Here is a 20,692-nt window from a genome sequence, read left to right as displayed (position 1 = left end):
ACTCTGTCATTTCAATTAGGTGCATTGTTGTTCATGCTAGTGTTTTAGAACTCTTGAGAAATAAAGGCCATCATCTGAAAATCTACATGGGGCAGGTGTTATGTTATAAAATCTTAACAGAAGCCCTGAGATGAGCCCCTGGAGGTTGATGGATCCTTGTAGCAGAGCTTAAACCAGAAAATCTTTCGTTAAGTTCTGGGTTACTGGGTCAGGATTTCACCAATAAGCAGACCAGTTTCAATCTGAAATTGAAGGGTAGGTCTGGGATTCAGATAAAAAAGAATAACGAAGGGATATGCCTAATAACAATAACACAATAGAATTTTCGAGTAAGCACGTTTTGAAGAGTTTTATATCTACTCGTTTAATCTTTACAAAATTATGAAATAGGTACTATTATTGGCCCCCTTTTACAGATGAGAAAACTGAGGCACAGAAAAGTTGAAAAACAATTGCCTAAAGTCACAATTGGTAGAGCCAGGATTAGAACCCAGCACTCTACATGGAGCTTCTTTTAAGTATCTGGGACCAGGGATACAGGCAGGAGGAGGTAGGATATAGGCAGGAGGAGGAATTCGAACCAAAGAAAGAACCTGGAAAGGAGAGACCATTTGTGATTGCACACTTTTAAGGTGCAGCATGCATGCACCATGCACACACACATACACTCAAATACACATGTACATAAACACACGCCTCCCCCAACTAGGCTTGTGCACACATGTATCCATACACACATGGTGATGGTCAAGGGGGACACCTGTGTTTTGCCTTTGAAGAAATTCTCTCATTATTTCTGAGAAATGGCATCTGAATGTTATCCCAGCAAACCAAAGTACGAACAATGTGTCATCACAGCACTTCTGTTTTTTTCTCATTGATGGATCATTTTTTAGCATAAAGCTAAATTTAGGTTAAAAATGAGAATTCTGAAATGTAATTTTTGTCTTCGCTATCTATAATACAGTCTTAAACAGATAATTAAAAGATAATTAATTAATTCAACTTTAAAATACAAAACTAATGGGAAATGTTGGAAGGTGATTTGGTCTAAAGGTGTACAGAGTCACATGGAAGAAAGCACAGTCGTCAGCCTGAAGTAGAGAACATTAGTATTTCTACCTACTACCCTCCAAGGTGATGTATCAATACCTCATACTGTTTCAATTAGCAACTGTTTCAGTTAGTGAAGAAGAGGAACAATCCGGGATCTGGCTTCCGGTCTTGTCTGTGGCTACATCTTGTATAACTATGACACTTGGAGAAATATCCACCTATCTGAACCCTTAAGGGGAGTAGTTGTTCAGGTTGGGATTGTTTGATGCTGACTATATCCTCCTAAAATTATGTGTTGAAATTCTAATCCTCAATGCAATAGTTTTAGGGGGTAGTGCCTTTGGGAGTGATGAGGTTATGAGGGTAAAACCCTCATAAATGGGATTAGTAGCCTCAGAAAACATACGCAAGAGATGTCCTGACCTCTTCTTCCAGGTAAGGACACAGCAAGAAGACATCCATCTGTGAACCAGGCAGCAGACCTTCACGAGACCCTGAATTTGCCAACACGTTAATCTTTGGACTTTCCAGTCTCCAGAACTGTGAGCCATAAATATTCAAGGTTTAAGCCCACAGCTGTCATAGCAGCCCAGACCAAGACAGGGGCCAAGAATTAGAATGTCACTAGGGCAAGCTTAAGCACATGCAGACATCATTAAAAAGATACAGGAGTACCTCACTGAACCAAGGGTAAGAAGAGCAGTACCTTCCTCTTCTCCTTCTCTCTCACATGCTGTCTTCTCACACCTCTGCTCCTCTCTCTGCCTGCATCCTCGTTTGCTGTTTTTGCAAAATGGCCCTTTTGTCTTTGCGGATACTCCACCTAACTCCAGCTTTATATCAGTCTATATGCATGTCATACTCTGACCTGACTTTGTATCACATCTCATGATCATGGGAGAGAATCTGATGCTTGGGTTAGGTGTCTACTCTTGGGTCAGTTAGCTGTGGCAAAGCAGGGGGGTGTGACTGGCTGGCTGCCCACTCAGGAGGATTGTTGGTTGCATACTCACTGAGAAATGGGACATGGGCAGAGAAGGGGATGGGGGGTTATTTCCTCACAGAGAAAATGATTTCAATGCTAATAACACAGCAGAGATAATTTTCCCTCACATATGCTAGTGGAATACTTGAAGGGAAAGTTTGTGTAAAAGGGGCATACTGACCTTAATACCTGAATATTGTAGGAGCTAAAACAGTTGCCTCAAGTCACAGCCCCATGTAGTAGAGGCAGGACAAGAGCCTAGCCTTCTGTTTCTAAGCCATTCTCTTAAGCGTCTTGGACCAGGATGTAGGCAAGAATGAAACCAGGGGAAAGAGTTTGGACCAGAGAAAGAACCTGAAGCAGGGAGGATCTCTGGCTGTTCACCTGTAGCTTGCCTCACAAGCACACACATGTACATACACAGGCAGATGTGCACACTCTCATACATATACATGCAGATGTGCACACTCTCATACATACACATGCAATCTGAACCCTTGCAGATGTTAAAACCTTTTCCTTAAGTGTTTTTGGGCATCTTTAAGAGGTGTCTTACTTGTGCCCAAGTTTCTGAGTTACCCTTATTTTGAACTCTGCCACACCAATTAGTGTCATTGTGGCTGCAGCTGGTTTTGCTCAATCTGCGTGTGCTTCTGTCCCCAGTTAGGCCCAGATGCCTGCTGGTTCCTTCTGTTCACTATTGCCATCAACCACCTCCTCCATGGCATGGAGCAGGCCAACCATTCCACTTCCGTGCTGCACTGAACTGGGGAAGGGTGGGCTCTGGTGGGTGTTGCGGTCCTGCCGTGTTGTTGAACACGGTTTGTGAGGTCTTCCCATTCTCCCATAAGCCTTCTTTCTCCCCAGGGTCACACATGCTGCCAGGACAGCTGGGTTCAAAAGGGTTCAAGAATCAGAGAAAGACAAATGTCTTATGATATCATTTTTGTGTGGAATCTAAAAAAGACAAATGAATTTATTTACAAAACATAAATAGATTCATAGTCATAGAAAACAAACTTATGATTACCAAAGGAAAAAGTGGGGGAGGAATAAATTCAAAGTTTGGGATTAACAGATATACACTAATACATATAAAATAGATAAACAATAAGGACTTACTGGGTAGCACAAGGAACTACATTCAATATCTTGTAATAACCCATAATGCAAAAGAATCTGAAAATGAATATATGTATTATTACAATATCTTTAACTATATCTAACTATATCTGTCTATATCTACGTCTCTATCTATGTCTATGTATCTATACCTATATCTGAAGCACTTTGCTGTATGCCTGAAACTAACTCAACATTGTAGGGTAAGTCAATGATACCTAAAAAACAAAAACAAACAAACAAAAAAACTACCATCTGAAACCACTTCTTCCCGTGACCCTCTAGGTCTTGCTGCTGATCCACTCTGCCGGGCAAATTTTCTTTTTTGATTCCTTTCTTTCCTTTCTTCATTGAGGTTTCCATTGCATCTTCACTTCTGTCCCACCATGAAGAGCAACTGAATCCCAGAACTGAACGCTTTCAAGCTTTTATTACAATGAGGTCCTTGTTTCTGTGTAAACTAGTGATTGCAAATAAATATTTGGGGTACGTATGTGTGTGCTATTTATTACTAACTCCACAAGGTAGACTCATGCATGTCAATTGAGACTCCAGATATGTATAACTTGCCAGATTTTTTCTCAGGTGGATTAGTGTAGTCTCGTGCTCCTGGCCAAATAGAAGTGGTGAGTGGAAGGTTCCGCTTCATCTCTGAACCAGCATAGGGTGTATGGTAACAGACGCCACCCCTCATGGGTATGAAAAATCAGATTCTATGTGCCTTATGAATCTACCTTGGCAAATCTCATTTATTTTAGTCCTTATATGCAAAAAAAGGATACAGTAAAATTATAAACAGTAGGTGCTATAAAGCACTTTAAAAGGAAAGAAGCCTTCCCTAGACATTTTAATGAGGAACACAAAAGAACACCATTTTTATATTATACTCAAAATTTTTACTTGAAGTCATCTAATAAATATGTCAAGCTAAAGCAGTGATGATTTTGTTTTGAATTACAATTAATTTGTCTATTCAAACTCTAAATGATGCAGGAGGAAAAGCGTGGGGCTTAAATCATCATCTGATTTTGGATTTCACTTTTTTTTTTACTCTTTATTCATGAAGCATTTTCGGCAAGGTACCCACAGGTCTTTTAAATGACAGAAATAAAGTAAAGCTCAGGAGAAAGCAGAGCAGAAACACAGAGCTTTAGTCCTGGTTCTGGCCTCTCGTTTTCATCTTCTTGGGTTTAGATACTGACTTAGTACAACAGACCATCTTGTGATGGAGAAAACTGACAAGAGTAGCAAGATAAAACATTCAGAGGATCAAGATCCTTAAACTGTGAAGTATTTCAGAATGTGGAAGGTCAGGAAGACAATGGATTATGCTGGTTTGGAAGCTCTGATAAGATGATAATGATAAAGGTTTCAGAAATATTTTTTTCCTTTTCAGGGCACAAATTGTGACATTGTTAGAAACAACTATGAGATTACTTTTTCTAAAATACTTCAGCCCAGTATTTTTCTGGGTAAGTCATTGTTATTCTCACAAAATTTAAATTTTTATCTTGGATTGATTGGCACCTTTCTCAGTAATGTTGACATGGTCTTCTATTTCTGCGTGTGTGTAATTTCTATATATCATTTTGTTATATAAAAGTTTATATACAAAATTATGTACAAGATATAGAAGCAATAAAATCCTCATTTACAAGTAAGAAATCACCCTGGATGGAATCTGGATAACTAAAAAGATAATTGTAAAGGAGAAGTGGGAATGTCTGGCACATGGTAGGCCAGTACTGAGTGATAAATGGTTGTTGAATGAATGAATAAGAGAAAGTCTTCAGTTAAAAGTCCTTTGTGATTAGTAGTGAAAAAAACATGATGGCATACAACAGCAACTTTTTTCCCACATAATGTCATTCTTGCAATATCCTTGGGGGATGAGTGGGTCAGGTGTCATTGTTATCCCTATTTATGGATGAAGAAATTGCAGTTTGGGATTTGAAAAGACTTGTTCAGAACTGATAAGTGGTAAGTCTGAGACTTGGCTTTAAGTCAGATGATTCTAAATTCTGGTACTTTTTGTGTGTGTGTGTGTAATGTGTGTAGCGAAATAGCCCATTTTTAAGTGATTGCTACTGCTATGGTCTGAATGTTTGTGTTCTCCCCAAACTCATATGTTGAAAATCTAATGCTCAAGGTGATGGTATTGGGAAGTGGGGTATTAGGAGGTTTGGGAGATGATTAACGAGATTAGTGCCTTATAAAAGAAGCTTCTCTCACCCTTCTGCCCCGTGAGGATACAGGAAGTGTGCGACTTGGAGGAAAGCCCTCACCTGAACATGCTGGCCCCCTAACCTTGGACTTCGAGCCTCTGTAACTGTAAGAAATAAAAGTCTGTGTTTCCTAAGCCACCCAGTCCATCCATGGAATGTTGGTATAGCAACCTGAATGGATCCAGACAGCCATCTAGCCACGGTGCAAACCAGTCAGCTCTGTGTTGTCAGGTCATGTGATTATCTGACTTCTCTTTGGTCCTATTTCCCAGCTCCATCTTTTGTCCCTAACTTTGTAACATCCATCCTGTGTCACATGACTGGTTCTAAACAGTCCGTGAAAAAGAAACTCAGTGAAATGAGAAAAAGGGGGTGAAGAAAGGGACGTGGTGAGCTTTACTACAAAGTTGCAGGTCCAAGGCCTTTGTGCTAAGGCTTTTCTTGGGCTAGAACAGCCATCTCCTGTGTCTGTCCTGCACACATGCATCACAGCTCAGAAGGACATGAAAGAGTTTGACAATAATAAACATCCAGGGATGGGCTCTCAATTCTTTATGTGGAAATGGCCATTGGAACAACAAGCAGGACAAAGAGGCCGCAAGGAGTTTCTTGGCAGAAGCAGCAGCTCAAAGAACTAAAACAAATTCACACACTAGGGTTGTGTTGTTACTGGACATTGGAGAAAATAGCTGAAACAGAGAGGCCTGTGTTTTACCCTAGAGCATCTCTCCTTGGTCTCTTTTTTCTGAGTGTGGCCTACAACCTTTGGAGACAATAGAGCATAATCTAATTTTCAAATAATGGTCCCTCTTTCCTCTTTTTGTCACACACTTTTTTGAGACTTAAGATCTGCAAGTATGTTTTATCCTTCACCTTTTCTGCAAACCAAGAGTTGGCCACAGGGAGAATACGGTAACATTTTCTGTTTATGTAATGTGTTGTGCCTGAGAACCTTTTGTGCTTTGGAGACAACTCAGCAATGTGTCTGTCTCTGTCTGCTGTTCTTCTCAAGCAGCAGGAGCTGAAGGGCTCTCCTGTGAGCTCCTGCCTCTAAGGAGAAGAACTGGAAGGAGCTGCTAAGCCCATTTCCAGCACTTGGTGCACTGGAGGATTGCCTGAGCTCCTGGAGGCCCACTGGACAGGGAGATGTGGCCTCCTTACTTGTACCAGAAAGACATAATATTATTTGAACATTGTCTGGATGAGTTAAACGGTTATAAACCCCAGAATAACCCCTCGGTATGGATACAAGCAAACAAATAAGCATAGTAAGCTATTAGAAGAGAAAAAATGGAATACAAGCATTTTAGTTAACATAAAATAATGCCAGAAAAGAAAAAATGAGTAGAGAACACATAAAAATAGATAGTGAGATAACAGATTTAATCCAATCATGTCAGTAATGACATTATATGCAAATGCAAGAAATACTCAAATTAAAGAGCAAAGATGGTCATATTGAAAAAATAAAGACCCAGTTATATGCTGTTCACAAGAGAGTCACTTTACCTATAAATACATCAGCAGATTGAAAGGAAAAGTACAGAAAAAATTCATCATGCAAACACTAATCATAAAAAAGCTGGCTCCACTCTATTAACATCAGACAAAGTAGATTTCAAGATGGAGAGGATTATTAGAAGAGGGGCATTTTATAATTATAAATACGTCAGTCAATCAAGAAGACATAATCTTAAGTATGTGTGCAACTAATAACAGAGCTGTAAGACATATGAAGGTAAGACATATGAAAGTGCCAGAGCTTAATGGAAAAATAGAAGAATTCACAACTATATTTGGAGACTTCACCCCTCCTCTTTCAGTAATTGATTAAAAAAGTAGGAAACACTCAGAACATAAAAAGAACATAAAGGATATAGATTAAGCAACTTCACTTGATTAAACTTTATAGAATGCTATACACAAAAGTTACAAAATATTAATTATTCTCAAGTGCATATGGAACACTCACCAATATAAACCTCATGCTAGTCGGAACAATGAATCTTAATAAATTTTAATAAATCCTACAAGCCACGGTGGAATTAAATTTGAAATTAATAACAAAGTTTTCTGGAAAGTCCTCTCATTTATTTGGAAATTAACCCACACATTTTGCTTATCAAAGTAGAGTTGATTTACAATGTTTTGTTAGTTTCAGGTGTAGAGCAATGTGATTCAGTTATACATGTATCTATATCTATTCTTCTTCAGATTCTTTTCCCTTTTAGATTATAACAAAATGTTGAGTAGAGGTCCTTGTGCTACCCAGTGGGTCCTTGTTAGTTATCTATTTTATATATAGTAGTGCACATATGTTAATCCTAAACCCCTAATTTATCCCTCCCCCCTTCATTTTCCCTTTTCGTAAGCACAAATTTGTCTTCCATGTTTGTGGGTCTACTTTTGTTTTGTAACTAAGTTATTTTGTATTTTTTTTAGATTCCACAATTTTTTTGGTATTGTATAACATTTGTCTTTCTCTTTCTGATTTACTTCTCTCAGTATTATAATCTCTAGTTTCATCCATGTTGTACAAATGCATTAGTTCATTTTTATGGCTGAGTAATACACACACACACACACACACACACACACATACATACATATATATATACACATACACACACACACACACACAAACACATATCATACCTTCTTTACCCATTCATCTATTGATGAACATTTAGGTTGCTTCTATATTTTGGCTATCGTGAATAGATAGTGCTTTGATGAACATTGGGCTGCATGTATTTTTTCAAATTATGGTTTTCTCTGGACATATGCCCAGGAGTGGGATTGTAGGATCACGTGGTAGCTCTATTTTAAGGTGTTTTGTTTTTTGTGGGTTTTTTTTTTTTTTTTTTTTTTTTTTGCTATTTTAGGGCCACATCTGTGGCATATGGAGGTTCCCAGGCTAGGGGTCCAATCAGAGCTGTAGCTGCCAGCCTACACCACAGCCATAGCAACATGGGATCTGAACTGTGTCTGCAGCCTACACCACAGCTCATGGCAATGCTGGATCCATAACTCCCTGGGCAAGGCCAGGGATCGAACCAGCATCCTCATGGATCCTAGTCAGGTTCGGTAAACACTGAGCCATGAAGGGAACTCCTATTTTTGGTTTTTCAAGGAAACGCCATACTGTTCTCCATAGTGGATATACCAATGTATATTCCCACCAAAAACACAGGAGGGTTCCTTTTTCTCCACACCCTTTCTAACATTTATAATTTGTAGTTTTGATATGCATTTCTCCAATAATTAGTGATACTGAGCATATTATCATGTGCCTTTTGGCCATTTGGACAAAAGTACATTTAGATCTTCTGCCTATTTTTTTGACTGAGTTTTTTTTTTTTTTTTTTTTTTTGACATTGAGCTGAATGAGTTTTTGTATTTTTTTTTTTTGTCTTTTTTTTTGCCATTTCTTGGGCCGCTCCGCGGCATATGGAGGTTCCCAGGCTAGGGGTCTAATCGGATCTGTAGATGCCAGCCTATGCCAGAGCCACAGCAACTCGGGATCCGAGCCGCGTCTGCGACCTGCACCACAGCTCACGGCAACACTGGATCCTTAACCCACTGAGCAAGGGCAGGGATCGAACTTGCAACCTCATGGTTCCTAGTCGGATTCGTTAATCACTGCACCACGACGGGAACTCCTATATTTTGACGATTGATCTTTTGTTTGTTGCATCTTTTGCAAATATTTTCTCCTGTTCTGTGGTTGTCTTTTCATTCCTTAATGGTTTCCTTTGCTGCGTACTTAGTATTATCTGAAGTCAGGCAGCCTGATTCCTCTAGCTTTGTTTTTCTTTCTCAAGATTACTTTGGCTATTCAGGGCCTTTGGTTGTTACATGCAAATTTTAAAAATTTTCAACAACACATTTCTTGATAACTTATAGACAAAAGAAGTCATAAAGAAAGTTAGAAAATATTCTGGAACTAAATATGAATGAAAACAGGACATATAAAATACTGCTTGGAGAGAATTTTATAGCTTTATACTTTTGAAAGAAAAGAAGAAAGATTTAAAATCATGGATCAAGTTTTAACTCTAAGAAGCCAGGGAAAGAAGAGAAAATTAAACCTAAACAAAGGGAATATTAAAGGCATAATATGTTATCAATTAAAATAGAAAATGTATGAACAATGAAAAAACCGATAAAGATAAAATTTGGTTATTTGAAAAGGTTAAAAAATTGATAAATACTAGGTAGACTTATCAAGAAGAAAGAGACAGAGTGAAATTTTGGAATAGGAATTGATTAAGCAAAATTACTACAGAGCAAAATTACTATAGACATTCAAAGGATAAAAAGAAAATGTTACATACAAATTTACGCTAGTAAATTCAACAACCTAAATAAAACGAGCACATTTCTTAAAAGGTATAAATCAATAAAACTGACACAAGAAGAAATGGAAAATCTGAATTGACTCATTTATGAAAAATATTTAATTAATAATTTAAGATCTTTTCTCTAATGAAAGTCTAGTTGGCTACATGGGTGAATTCTACCAAATATTTACAGAAAAATAATACCAATTCTAAAAAATTTCTTTCAAAAAAATAGAGATGAGGAGCTAATACTTCCCAATTCATTTTATAAGGGCAGAATTACCTTGATACCAAAACTAATGACATTACAAGAAAATTACAAATCAACACCCATCATGAGACTAAAGCACTGAAGCAATTCAGTGACAAAAAGAAATCCTTTCCAAATAACAATGCTGGAACAACTGCATAAAAGAGTGACTCTCAACATATATAACACAGGACCTAAACCAATCTATGCCAAGGATTCCTGACAAATCCCCAGAAGTGAGTAAGAGGCAAGGAAGAATCCTGGTTCTGTGGATGCCTTGCTTTTGGACCGTTAGCCTCCAGAACTGTGAAAGAATACATTTCTGCTGTGTTAAGCAACCCAGTTTGTTACTTTGTTATGGATTTCCTAGGAAATGAATATTGGCTTGGGGGGGGGGGGCTCATGTAAAAAAGGTTGGGAAACACTGTTCTATAAGAAAGTATAGGAGAGCATATTTGCAACTTACAGTTAGGTCAAGATTTCTTAGTTCGATCCAGACAGCTCTAGTCATCATGGAAAAAATAATGAAAAACTGAACTTCATCAAATTAAACCCTTCTGATCATCAAGAGATCAGACATTTTATGATCACTGTTAAGAAAATGAATAGTGAATTAGCAGACTAAGAGAAAATATTTGTAATAATGTATCTGACAAAGGACATGTCCAGAATATATAAAACACTCCTAAAATTAAAAAATATAGAGACAATCCAATTGACTAATGAAAAAAGACTTGGATAGATAGTTTGCAAAGCAAGATATTTAAATAGTTAGTAGCATGTAAAAATGCTCAATATCCTTAGTCATAAGAGAATTGCAAACTGAAACTATGATGCAATACCATAACTCATCACTTGTATGGTACAATTAAAAAGGCTGATGACACCTATAATTTACAATAGCCAAGACATGGAAAAAACCTAAATGTACATTAGCAGATGAATGGATAAAGAAAATGTGTGGTACGTGTATAAAATGGAATATCACTGAGCCACAAAAAAGGATGAAATTCTGCCATTTGCAACAATGTGGATGGACCTATAGTGTATTACACTTAGTGAAATCAGTCAGAGAAAGACAAGTATTCTGTTATCATTTATATGTGGAATCTAAAAAGTAAAACAAACAAATACATACAACAAAACGGAAACAGACTGACAGATACAGACAATGATCTAGTGGTTATTAGCGTGGAGAGGGAAAGGGGGATGGGCAAGACAGGGGTACAGGATTAAGAGATACAAACTACTAGGTATGACACAGATATGCAACAAGGATATATTGTACAGCACAGACAACCTATAGCCATTATTTTGTAATAATTTTAAATAAAGTATAATCTATAAAAATATTGAATCACTATGTTGTACATCTGAAATTAATATAATATTATATATCAAATATGCTTTAATTCAAAAAAAGAACATGATAACAAATGTTTGCCAGGGTGTGGAGCAAGGGGAGTGTAAAATGGGCAACTCTTTTGACAAACAGTCTGCCATTTTCTCATAAATTTAAGTATATACCTACCTATGTCCTAGAATTCCACTGCTGTGTATCTACCAATGAGAAATAAAAACATATGTATACAGGAGTTCCCGTCGTGGCGCAGTGGTTAATGAATCCGACTAGGAACCATGAGGTTGCGGGTTCAGGCCCAGCCCTTGCTCAGTGGGTTAACGATCCGGCGTTGTCGTGAGCTGTGGTGTAGGTTGCAGACGCGGCTCGGATCCCGCGTTGCTGTGGCTCTGGCGTAGGCCGGTGGCTACAGCTCCGATTCAACCCCTAGGCTGGGAACCTCCATATGCTGCGGGAGCGGCCCAAGAAATAGCAACAACAACAACAGACAAAAGACAAAAAGACAAAAACAAAAAACAAAAAACAAAAAACAAAACAAACAAACAAACAAACAAAAAAACATATGTATACAAAAGATCTGCACACACATGTTAATAACCCCAAAGTGGAAACAGCCCAAGTGGCTGCTATTGAGAGACTAGATCAGGAAATTGTGATGTTGCAATCATAAGGAAGAAAAAATGGTCCCAACAATATAGACGGAGCTTGAGAATGTGCTGAGTGACAGAACTACACAAAACACCACACACTGCACTCTCCATTTTTACAAAACTCCGGTTAAAAAAAAATAACCCAAGCTGTATTGATAGAAATCCAATCAGTGGATGCTTGGGGTGAGAGCTGAGGGAGATTTACTTCAAAGAAGCACAGGGGAACTTTCTAAGATAATGGGACACTTCTACATCCTAATAGGAATGTAGGTCAGACTAATGAAGTAGTTAACAGATATGCATTTTACTGTGTGTAAATTATCTCATTCTCTCTCTCTATGGATAGACAGACAGACATGACTCTGAGGGAAGCTTACAGCAGCTGAAACACTACATACAGTTTGCTCATAAGAGTTCATCACCTCACTCTTTTCTTTTGGACTCAAGTTCCCTTTCTTTCTTTCTTTCTTTCTTTCTTTCTTTCTTTCTTTCTTTCTTTCTTTCTTTCTTTCTTTCTTTCTTTCTTTCCTTCCTTCCTTCCTTCCTTCCTTCCTTCCTTCCTTCCTTCCTTCCTTCCTTTCTTTCCTTCCTTCCTTCCTTCCTTCCTTCCTTCCTTCCTTCCTTCCTTCTTTCTTTCTTTCTTTTTAAAATTTATTTTCATACCCACAGCACATGGAAGTTCCGGGGCCAGGGATTGAATCCGAGCTGCGGCTGCAACCTACGACACAGCTGTGGCAACAACAGATCCTTAATCCACCATGCCAGGCTGGGGATCAAACCCTCACCTCTGCAGCGACCTGAGCTGCTGCAGTCAGATTCTTAACCCACTGTACCACAGCAGGAACTCCTGGATCCCAGTTTTCTTATGCAAAATGAGGAAATAAGACTTCTTCAAGCTTTCAAAACTGAAGTTTATCTAAATATTGGAATGCTTTCCAACTCTACCATGTCATATGAATTGCTGTTTGAATTGCTTCACTTCATAGGACCACCTGTTTGAAAACTGGAACCTAGTTACACCCTGAATGAATTAAAGTAGAGCTACTAGGGTAGAGGTAGAAAAGCCCAGCTATTTCCTGTTCCATGGGACAGAGAACAGAATAAATGAGTTCTCACCAATGGGGACTCCAGGTAGGTGAGATGGTACCTAAACTGAGGAAGCAGTGAAATTCCCAAGCGGGACCCTATTTGCATTTTGTATGCTGGTATAAGGGCAATGGTCATGCCAGGATGTAGGGGTTGAATGTGCAAATGTAAAGCATATGATCTCCCATGGCAAGGCGCCCATGGCCAGGACCACCTTGCCGGGAGCCTAGACTCTTCAACCCACCTGGTTGATGGGCAGGCAAATCAGAGGAAGCACATTATGAGCCTCTGTAAAGAAAGTCAATTCATATATTGACAAGCCTAATAAAGGAAATATTGCAAGTCCAGAGTCTAGAAACTCATACATTTTTAAAAGAAAGCTAACAGTATTGAAACAAACACTTGCCACCAGGCACCCCCAAAGTTTCTCTTTAAAAGCCTGTATCTGGCATGATCATTGCATTTGTTTTCTTTTCAGTGCTTGTTCAGAATGAGTTTCCTAAGGGTAAGTGGCAACCTGCTCTCTACTGCTCCTGTTTCCCTTTTATCTTTTACTGAAAGAGTACTTAACTTTCTAATTCCTTTTATATAGCTGATTTTAATTAATGGTGATAACTACAGTTGTCCTCTCCAGCACAAAGACCTGGTTGGAGTAAAGCCACAGCTAGTAACTAACAGGAACACATTGTTATGGCTCAATGTTAACACTGTAGGGAACAAACTGATCTGTGAGCTTACAATAAAGTCCTACGTATTCCTTTCCCCCAATTTCAGCAGCATTTCAAAGGCAGTCTCTTCCATTGGCAGCTGGTACGATGTGGGTTATTTAACATTTCCTTGCTAGCTTTTAATGACTTGAGGCAATTCCTTTATTGCAGCTCAGTGGTTAGAATGGAACCCAGTGCTTGATAGAATATTATTCATCACATGTATATTTAACTTCAATTACATTCCAAACTACTTTTTGAGATTAGGCCCATGACAACAACATTGTATCTGTTAAACTGCTATTACAGTGAGGTGACATATGTCCAGCTAAGAGCAAACTCTCCAGCCGTCTACAGCATCTTGTACCATCCATATGGCCTGGAATTGGAGCTGTGAATGTTGAGACGTGGATGCCTCCATCACTAAAACCTGCTGGCAGTTAGGCATTCAGTTCCCGTCTCATCCCCCATGGTGGCTATTTCCTAAGTTCTAACTCTCACTTCTCTCCTGGGAGGTTATGCAAGCTGTTCCGGTGGGCGTCTCAGGAGGGCGAGGGGAGATACTCCTCTGTATGTTGGGTGGTCCAGCTGTGATCCGTGTCTATGTTTGACCAACATCTGTTGTGGGGTCTCTTGCATCTTCTGTGGACTGTGACTCCTTCCCTTTCTTCAGTTTTTAACAGAATGTCACTTGGTGTAAGCACAGCGTAGGCACTCAATTTGTGTTTGATGAATAGATTGAATGCCTGCTTGTTTTGCATAGTTTCTCTTCTTCCAAGGAATCTACAGAGTCCTCTCCTAGGAGGAATTGACTTCAGTATGATGCCCTGACCTTTTTGCTGGCCTTCGCCTATCACCCTGTGCTTCGCTTCTCTGCCAAGAATTACTGTTGAGGCTTGATAAAAATGAATTTATTCATGATTGGCCAGACTATCCTGGTTGCTAATAGCATAACCATTATCTTTACAAAGATACTCTCAGGCATGTGCTATGGGAATCTTTTAAAATTTTTTTCCAGGAAGCCAACACATCTTGATCCAGGCAATGTACTCTACATACAACATCTAGGTGCTCAACACTCTTTACGTAATTTAATACAAACAGTGATATTATCCCCATTTTATAAGATAGGAAACTGAGGACCGAGGAGGTTAAGTAACTCATCCAAGTGCTCAGGATAGATAGTGTGCTACCAGTGTTCTTTTCTTTTCATTTTTTTGCTTTTTAGGGCTGAACCCAAGGCATACGGAAGTTCCCAGGCTAGGGGTCAAATCGGACCTACAGCTGCCAGCCTACACCAGAGCCACAGTAACTAGGGATCTGAGCCACATCTGCGACCTACGCCACAGCTCACAGCAATGCTGGATCCTTAACCCACTAAGCGAGGCCAGGGATCCAACTCTCATCTTCATGGATACTAGTTGGGTTTGTTACTGCTGAGCCACTGTGGGAACTCCCCAGTGTTCTTTTCCATGTCTCCTTATGCCACAGGTTTCTCTGACAAGGATTATCTGAGGATGACAGAAAACTTAGCATCATGCACAAAGCGCTCACAGACTTGGGTGACCCCACTCCACTCTCTGGGCTTTAGAGGGAAGATATGCTATACTGGTCAGGTTGGGGTGCCCTGACATCTTGAGAGGACAATGTGATCCATCACTCCCCAGGCCTTTTCACAACCCTTAAACTCGAATGCTTTCCTTTATAATCCCTCCTAAGTGTTTCTTTCTTTCACTGTTCGCAATATCTGTGTTTGGTATCTAAATTACGATGCAGGCTGCACGTCTCCTATGGACTCAGTCAGAGACTGCTGTGTGATGTCCTCACCTGCCTGCTCGTAATCATCCTCAGATTGCTGGGAAATCCTGTAATCTTGGTCTTGGGCTTTGGGTAGAGATGCATTACCATCCCAGTCCCAGAAATGGCATCTGGTGAGAGGCATTTGCTTTTATAGTAGCCACGGCCACCTCTTAAGAAGCCACAGGGACCATCGGATTCACTTAGGAGGAAGTGAATAAGCAAAGTTCTCTGAGGATAGGAACTGGGTCACATGTCACATTTATCTGTATCACTGGTACCTGGCACGATTTCTGGCACAAATTATTGATAAGTGTTGTCTTTATAAAGAAATTAGAGATCATCTTTGGTACATTAGAAAGCAGTTGTCAAACTTTAGTGCCCAAGTGAGAGGAACATCTGTTTCTAGAAACCAAATTTACTCCCTAATCCCCACTTCTACCTATTGAGAATAAAGCTAAGATAATAAAATTGGCATTAAAAAAGCCATTTTCCCCTACTACTTTCTTACATGATTCAAAGATGGCCTGAGTGCTTTTATGTTTCCATTTTCTAGAAGACAGTACATTTGGGGAGTTATGGACATTTAAAACTATGAAAATTCATGTGAATTCTGGAAACCGGAGCCTGGACAGAACTAGAGACCTAGAATATGCACCGATACAAGAAAGTTACACAAACAAGTCTGCTTAGAAGGGTAAGTAAATTACAGGTGCTTGGTGCTCAGAGGTGTCTTTCTGCCTGGTCTCACCCTGGAGCTGGCTAATAAGCAGAGCTTCTCCAAGACAGGGCCAGGGTTCACTGACTTCTCTTTCTCCAGCTCTTCACTAGTAATTTGAACATAGTAGTTGCTTAATAAATATTGACTGTGGATTTACAGGGGCTTAATGAAAAAAAATTAAATTTCTTTTAATTTAAAAAATAATCAGGATCAAGGAGTCTGGGAATATAAGAGAAATATTTCTTGAGTTTATATTCTTTCTAGGTGTTCGAGGATGAAGAGAACAGCTGATGTTTTGGGGTTAAGTTTCTGTCCTCTGAAGGCCTCGGGCGGAAATGCCCTTGTGAGTGCACAATCCTGCATCTGTTTATCTAAATATACCCTCATCCTGAGACAGGACCTGGGACCCTTCGCTGCAGTGCTTGCACCTGGACTCGTCTCCTTGAGCAGCAGAAGACAAAGAAACCACAAGGGACTAAAAATAGCTGATTGCATGTGCAGTTGGGGCAAATTATAAACAAGATACAAAAAGACCAAAAACCCAACTTCCACTTCTGAGGTGTCCTGAGCAAAAGCAGGGCATCCAAGCCACCCCTCTGGCCTGATGCGTGGACTTGCACCTATCCTCACCCCATTTACGGACCAGCTTGCCCCCCACCTCCACCCCAGGGAGTGAGCAAGGGAACCTGTTCCTTGTTTTCCCTCCCTCATGCTTCAGCACAAGTTCTAGTAAAGCCTGGCCTGAAGTCCTAGTCTGGCCTCCTGTTAATTTCTATTGATTAAAGAGTCTAATAAGAACCCGGGTCAGTAACAACATGATGTGCTTATGGATTATGATGCGTGTTAAGGGCTGATGGCTTCTATTTGACTGCTTATAAAAAACTAAATTTCAAGTATTTAGACAAATGGTTCAGAAGTTCTGAACTCATGGAAAAAACAAGCATAGAATATTAAAAACAGAACAGAAAACAAATAGCAGCTCTGGTATCCACAACTATTTACACTGTTGTCACATCTTAGCTTTGGCAGACTAAGGACTGCTTAGAATTGCACTTGATAGAATAACGTACAGGCAGACATACAAGCTAGGCTCCGTGGGGTGAGGCAGGAGTGGCTTAATGTTAACAAAAAACCACCTGAGCTTAGATCATCAATCCCTCAGTCAAAGCAATTCTGCTAATACTTTGAAAGGAAGCTTTGAGGCATGCCAGTGGGAATGAGGTCCAAAGTTAATATTCTTTTATCCTCTGTTTTGGGTGGTGGCCTTTTCTTCTTTCTCCTGCCTCCCCCATCATCATCTATCATCTCTATCTACCTATCTATCTATCTATCTATCTATCTATCTATCTATCTATCTATCTATCTACTATCTTCATCACCATCATCATCCATGTAACTATCTGTCATCTATCTACCTACCCATCTATCTCCCTACCATCCATTTAGATGAGGGGGGATGAAGTCATTTGCAAAGTTATATGAATGTAAAAACATTATATTTAGGAACCAGGCCAGTGTTGACCTCTTTACTCTTGTCTCAAATACTCACTTTTGTTCCATTTTTGTTGCTTAAAATGGTTATTTTCTTACAGTGTGTAGCGTTCATCTGAAGCAGCCCCTCTTCATTTTTTGTTTGCCTAAATGTATCAATTTTTTAACATTCTGTAATACCTTTATGGTTAGGTAGGTACTCATGAAGACTTATTAAATGTTAGATTATAGGAACAAAAGAATGAAAGAAATAAATGAACCTAGTAACCACAGTTGAACACAGTAAACTAGTATAGTAACAGAAATTGCATGGATTTTGGAATAAGACAGGAGTGCATGTGGACTTTATTACTTACTACCTGTGGGAATGTGGACAAATGACAGACCTTCTCAAAGCTGGTTTCTCCATCAGAGAAACACTTTAACTAAGAATGCATTTTGATCATCGAGGCTGGTTCCTTGGCCTCTCCTAACTGTCTGCCTCCATTGCCTGCCAATTCTATCCCCTTTTACCATTAGGAGTAGTCAGAGTTAAAACAGTCTTCCGGAAGTTTCACCATAGGTTAAAATTCTGAAGTTACTTCTGAGTAATCATTCCACTTTGAGTTTTGTGGGAATTATCTGATTCTAGGCAAAGGATTTAACATATTAAGAAAGCAGTGAAGATCTTAATCTGGGAAAAATATGATCCCAGTAAGCTTAATTCCCAAGACTAACACATTCAATTTGTTGAACTGAAGTCAAAGTGAAGTGCACGTGTGTCTTGGGGTCTCCTGGGAAACTTGGTTCTGGGTTGGAGTGTGTGTTTAAATGTAGGGGTGAACCTGGGAGCATTTAGACCGGAACTCACATTTGTCAAGATCCACCAATTTACAGTTTTAGATATTGTCTGACACACATACAATCATCATAATCATGTATGAAAAGGATGATTTGTTAAATAAAACATTTAAGGTAATATTCCACAAATTGTGTAATATTTTTGGTATTCATATTAAAAAGTATTATTAGATCCTTAAGAAGTATAAATGGCTGGCTTGCTTTCTATCAAATTTCTCAGTCTGCTCTGCGAGGCCACCTTGGTGCTTATGTGACCAGCTTTTCCACGAGATATGATCTAGTATATAACATAGAATTACTGGAATTGCTTTTCCCTCTCAGAAAACTAGGGCAAGAATTTCTATGCCACATTGCTTTCGAATCAGCCAATCACTATCCAGTAGTAGGATTAATGACGGTTAAACCTGATATAAACTCAAATGCTCTTGACATGCCACACCACGGCTATACCTCATCCTTGAATGACAGATAGGATTTCCCTGGAGCTCTGCTAACTGGGTCTTGACATGCAGAAGCCTAATTTCTTAAGAAATTTCAGGTGAAATATTTGTTTCTGGCAGTAGTGGTTTGGACCAAAGTGACATATTTTCGGAAGATGTTTTTAAACATGTAATCTTGTCTATTTTTCCATGAGTCAATTTTGCTTTATGTATTTTGATGTCAAATTAGTAGGTATATGTAAAATATAGAATCTTTAATTCTTCCTGATGAAGAAAATCTTTTGACATTGTGAAATCACCCTTTATCTGAAGCAATGCTTTTTTGCCTTGAAGTAATTTTTTACCTTTCTCTACAGCTTTTTTAGATCTTTTGAATTTTTCTTGAGTTAAACTAAAAATACCTGTTATATTTCAGGAGTGGAGACATAAGGCTCACAGAAGGCCAGATTACCTTATTTTATTCCAATGTATTCACTAGTGATGCTCTGTGAAGTGAACAACCATGATATTTTCTCCTCTATATCCTTAGCTCATATGGCTACTATAAGAGCTGACTTTCTCCTTGTGAGTGAGCAGTCAATCCAAAGTGAGCCAGTCCATCCCCCCCCCCCCCCCAGATTTTCACATAAATGAGGATTCCAGTCTTTATGTTCTGTTAGAAGTTGTAAGAAGTAACTCCTGGGGAGTTCCCGTCGTGGCGCAGTGGTTAACGAATCCGACTAGGAACCATGAGGTTGCGGGTTCGGTCCCTGCCCTTGCTCAGTGGGTTAACGATCCGGCGTTGCCGTGAGCTGTGGTGTAGGTTGCAGACACGCGGCTCGGATCCCACGTTGCTGTGGCTCTGGTGTAGGCCGGTGGCTACAGCTCCAATTAGACCCCTAGCCTTGGAACCTCCATATGCCGAGGGAGCGGCCCAAGAAATAGCTAAAAAAAAAAAAAAAAAGAAATAACTCCTGGGAGATGTTTTGTATCCACATTTCCCATGATGTGAAAGAGACCTGTCTTTAGTGAGAGAGAATAAAACTTACCTGTAGAAATAAATACAGGGGTAAAGAGAAGAGGTAGGTAGGCTACACTTTGAGGTGCTAGTTCCAGTAGTTCCTGAAGTCAGTTGTATATCTGATATTTCAAAGGCCATCTTTTGTCTCAGTCTTTCCAGGATTCTGATACTATAACCCCAATCTCTAGCTGAAACTAGTTAAATTGAAATTCAGTAGAGACATACAACCTAAATGTCCATTGACAGATGAATGGATTAAGAAGATGTACATATATGTAATGGAATACTATTCAGCAATAAAAAAGAATGAAATAATGGCATTTGTAGTAACATAGATGCAACTAAAGAGTCTCATACTAAGTGAAGTAGGTCAGAAAGAGAAAGAAAAATACTATATGATATCACTTATATGTAGAATCTAATATATGGCACAGGAGTTCCCATTGTGGCTCAGCAGGTTAAGGCCCTACAGAGTGTCGGTGAGGTTGTAGGTTTGATCCCTGGCCTCACTCAGTGGGGTAAGGATCAGGCGTTGCTGCAAGCTGTGGTGTAGGTTGCAGACGCAACTTGGATCTGGTGTTGCTGTGGCCATGGCATAGACTGAGCTGCAACTCCAGTT

The 20,692-nt window shown here is 39.3% G+C and overlaps 2 protein-coding genes across 6 annotated transcripts in view; one reads left to right on the top strand and one right to left on the bottom strand.

The window, feature by feature from the left end:
- The window catches only part of LOC146399850 (uncharacterized), a 43,116-nt gene extending 22,739 nt beyond the window's left edge, over positions 1–20,377 (top strand). Inside the window, exons 3-7 of one of the 3 annotated variants that reach the window (XR_014815253.1) lie at positions 1,492–1,746; positions 3,519–3,649; positions 4,560–4,635; positions 16,138–16,278; positions 16,567–17,304. Coding sequence is in view for 1 of the 3 variants with exons in the window: in XM_084976038.1 (XP_084832164.1) it covers positions 3,519–3,649; positions 4,560–4,635; positions 16,138–16,179 (249 nt within the window). In the remaining 2 variants the exon portion in view is untranslated. Of the gene's footprint in view, positions 1–1,491; positions 1,747–3,518; positions 3,650–4,559; positions 4,636–16,137; positions 16,279–16,566; positions 19,745–20,017 lie in introns of those variants that run through there. The other 2 variants (XM_084976038.1, XR_014815254.1) reach the window with 2 other exon arrangements.
- The window catches only part of POU2AF2 (POU class 2 homeobox associating factor 2), a 484,987-nt gene that overhangs the window by 72,575 nt on the left and 391,720 nt on the right, over positions 1–20,692 (bottom strand). The window lies entirely within an intron of this gene.

Source organism: Sus scrofa, chromosome 9, assembly GCF_054392235.1.
Source record: "Sus scrofa isolate SSC_HxYL_T2T_F1_AM1 chromosome 9, Sscrofa_HxYL_maternal_Yorkshire_Landrace_v2.0, whole genome shotgun sequence".
Lineage (NCBI taxonomy): Eukaryota > Metazoa > Chordata > Mammalia > Artiodactyla > Suidae > Sus > Sus scrofa.
This window is presented reverse-complemented; position numbering and strand designations above follow the sequence as displayed.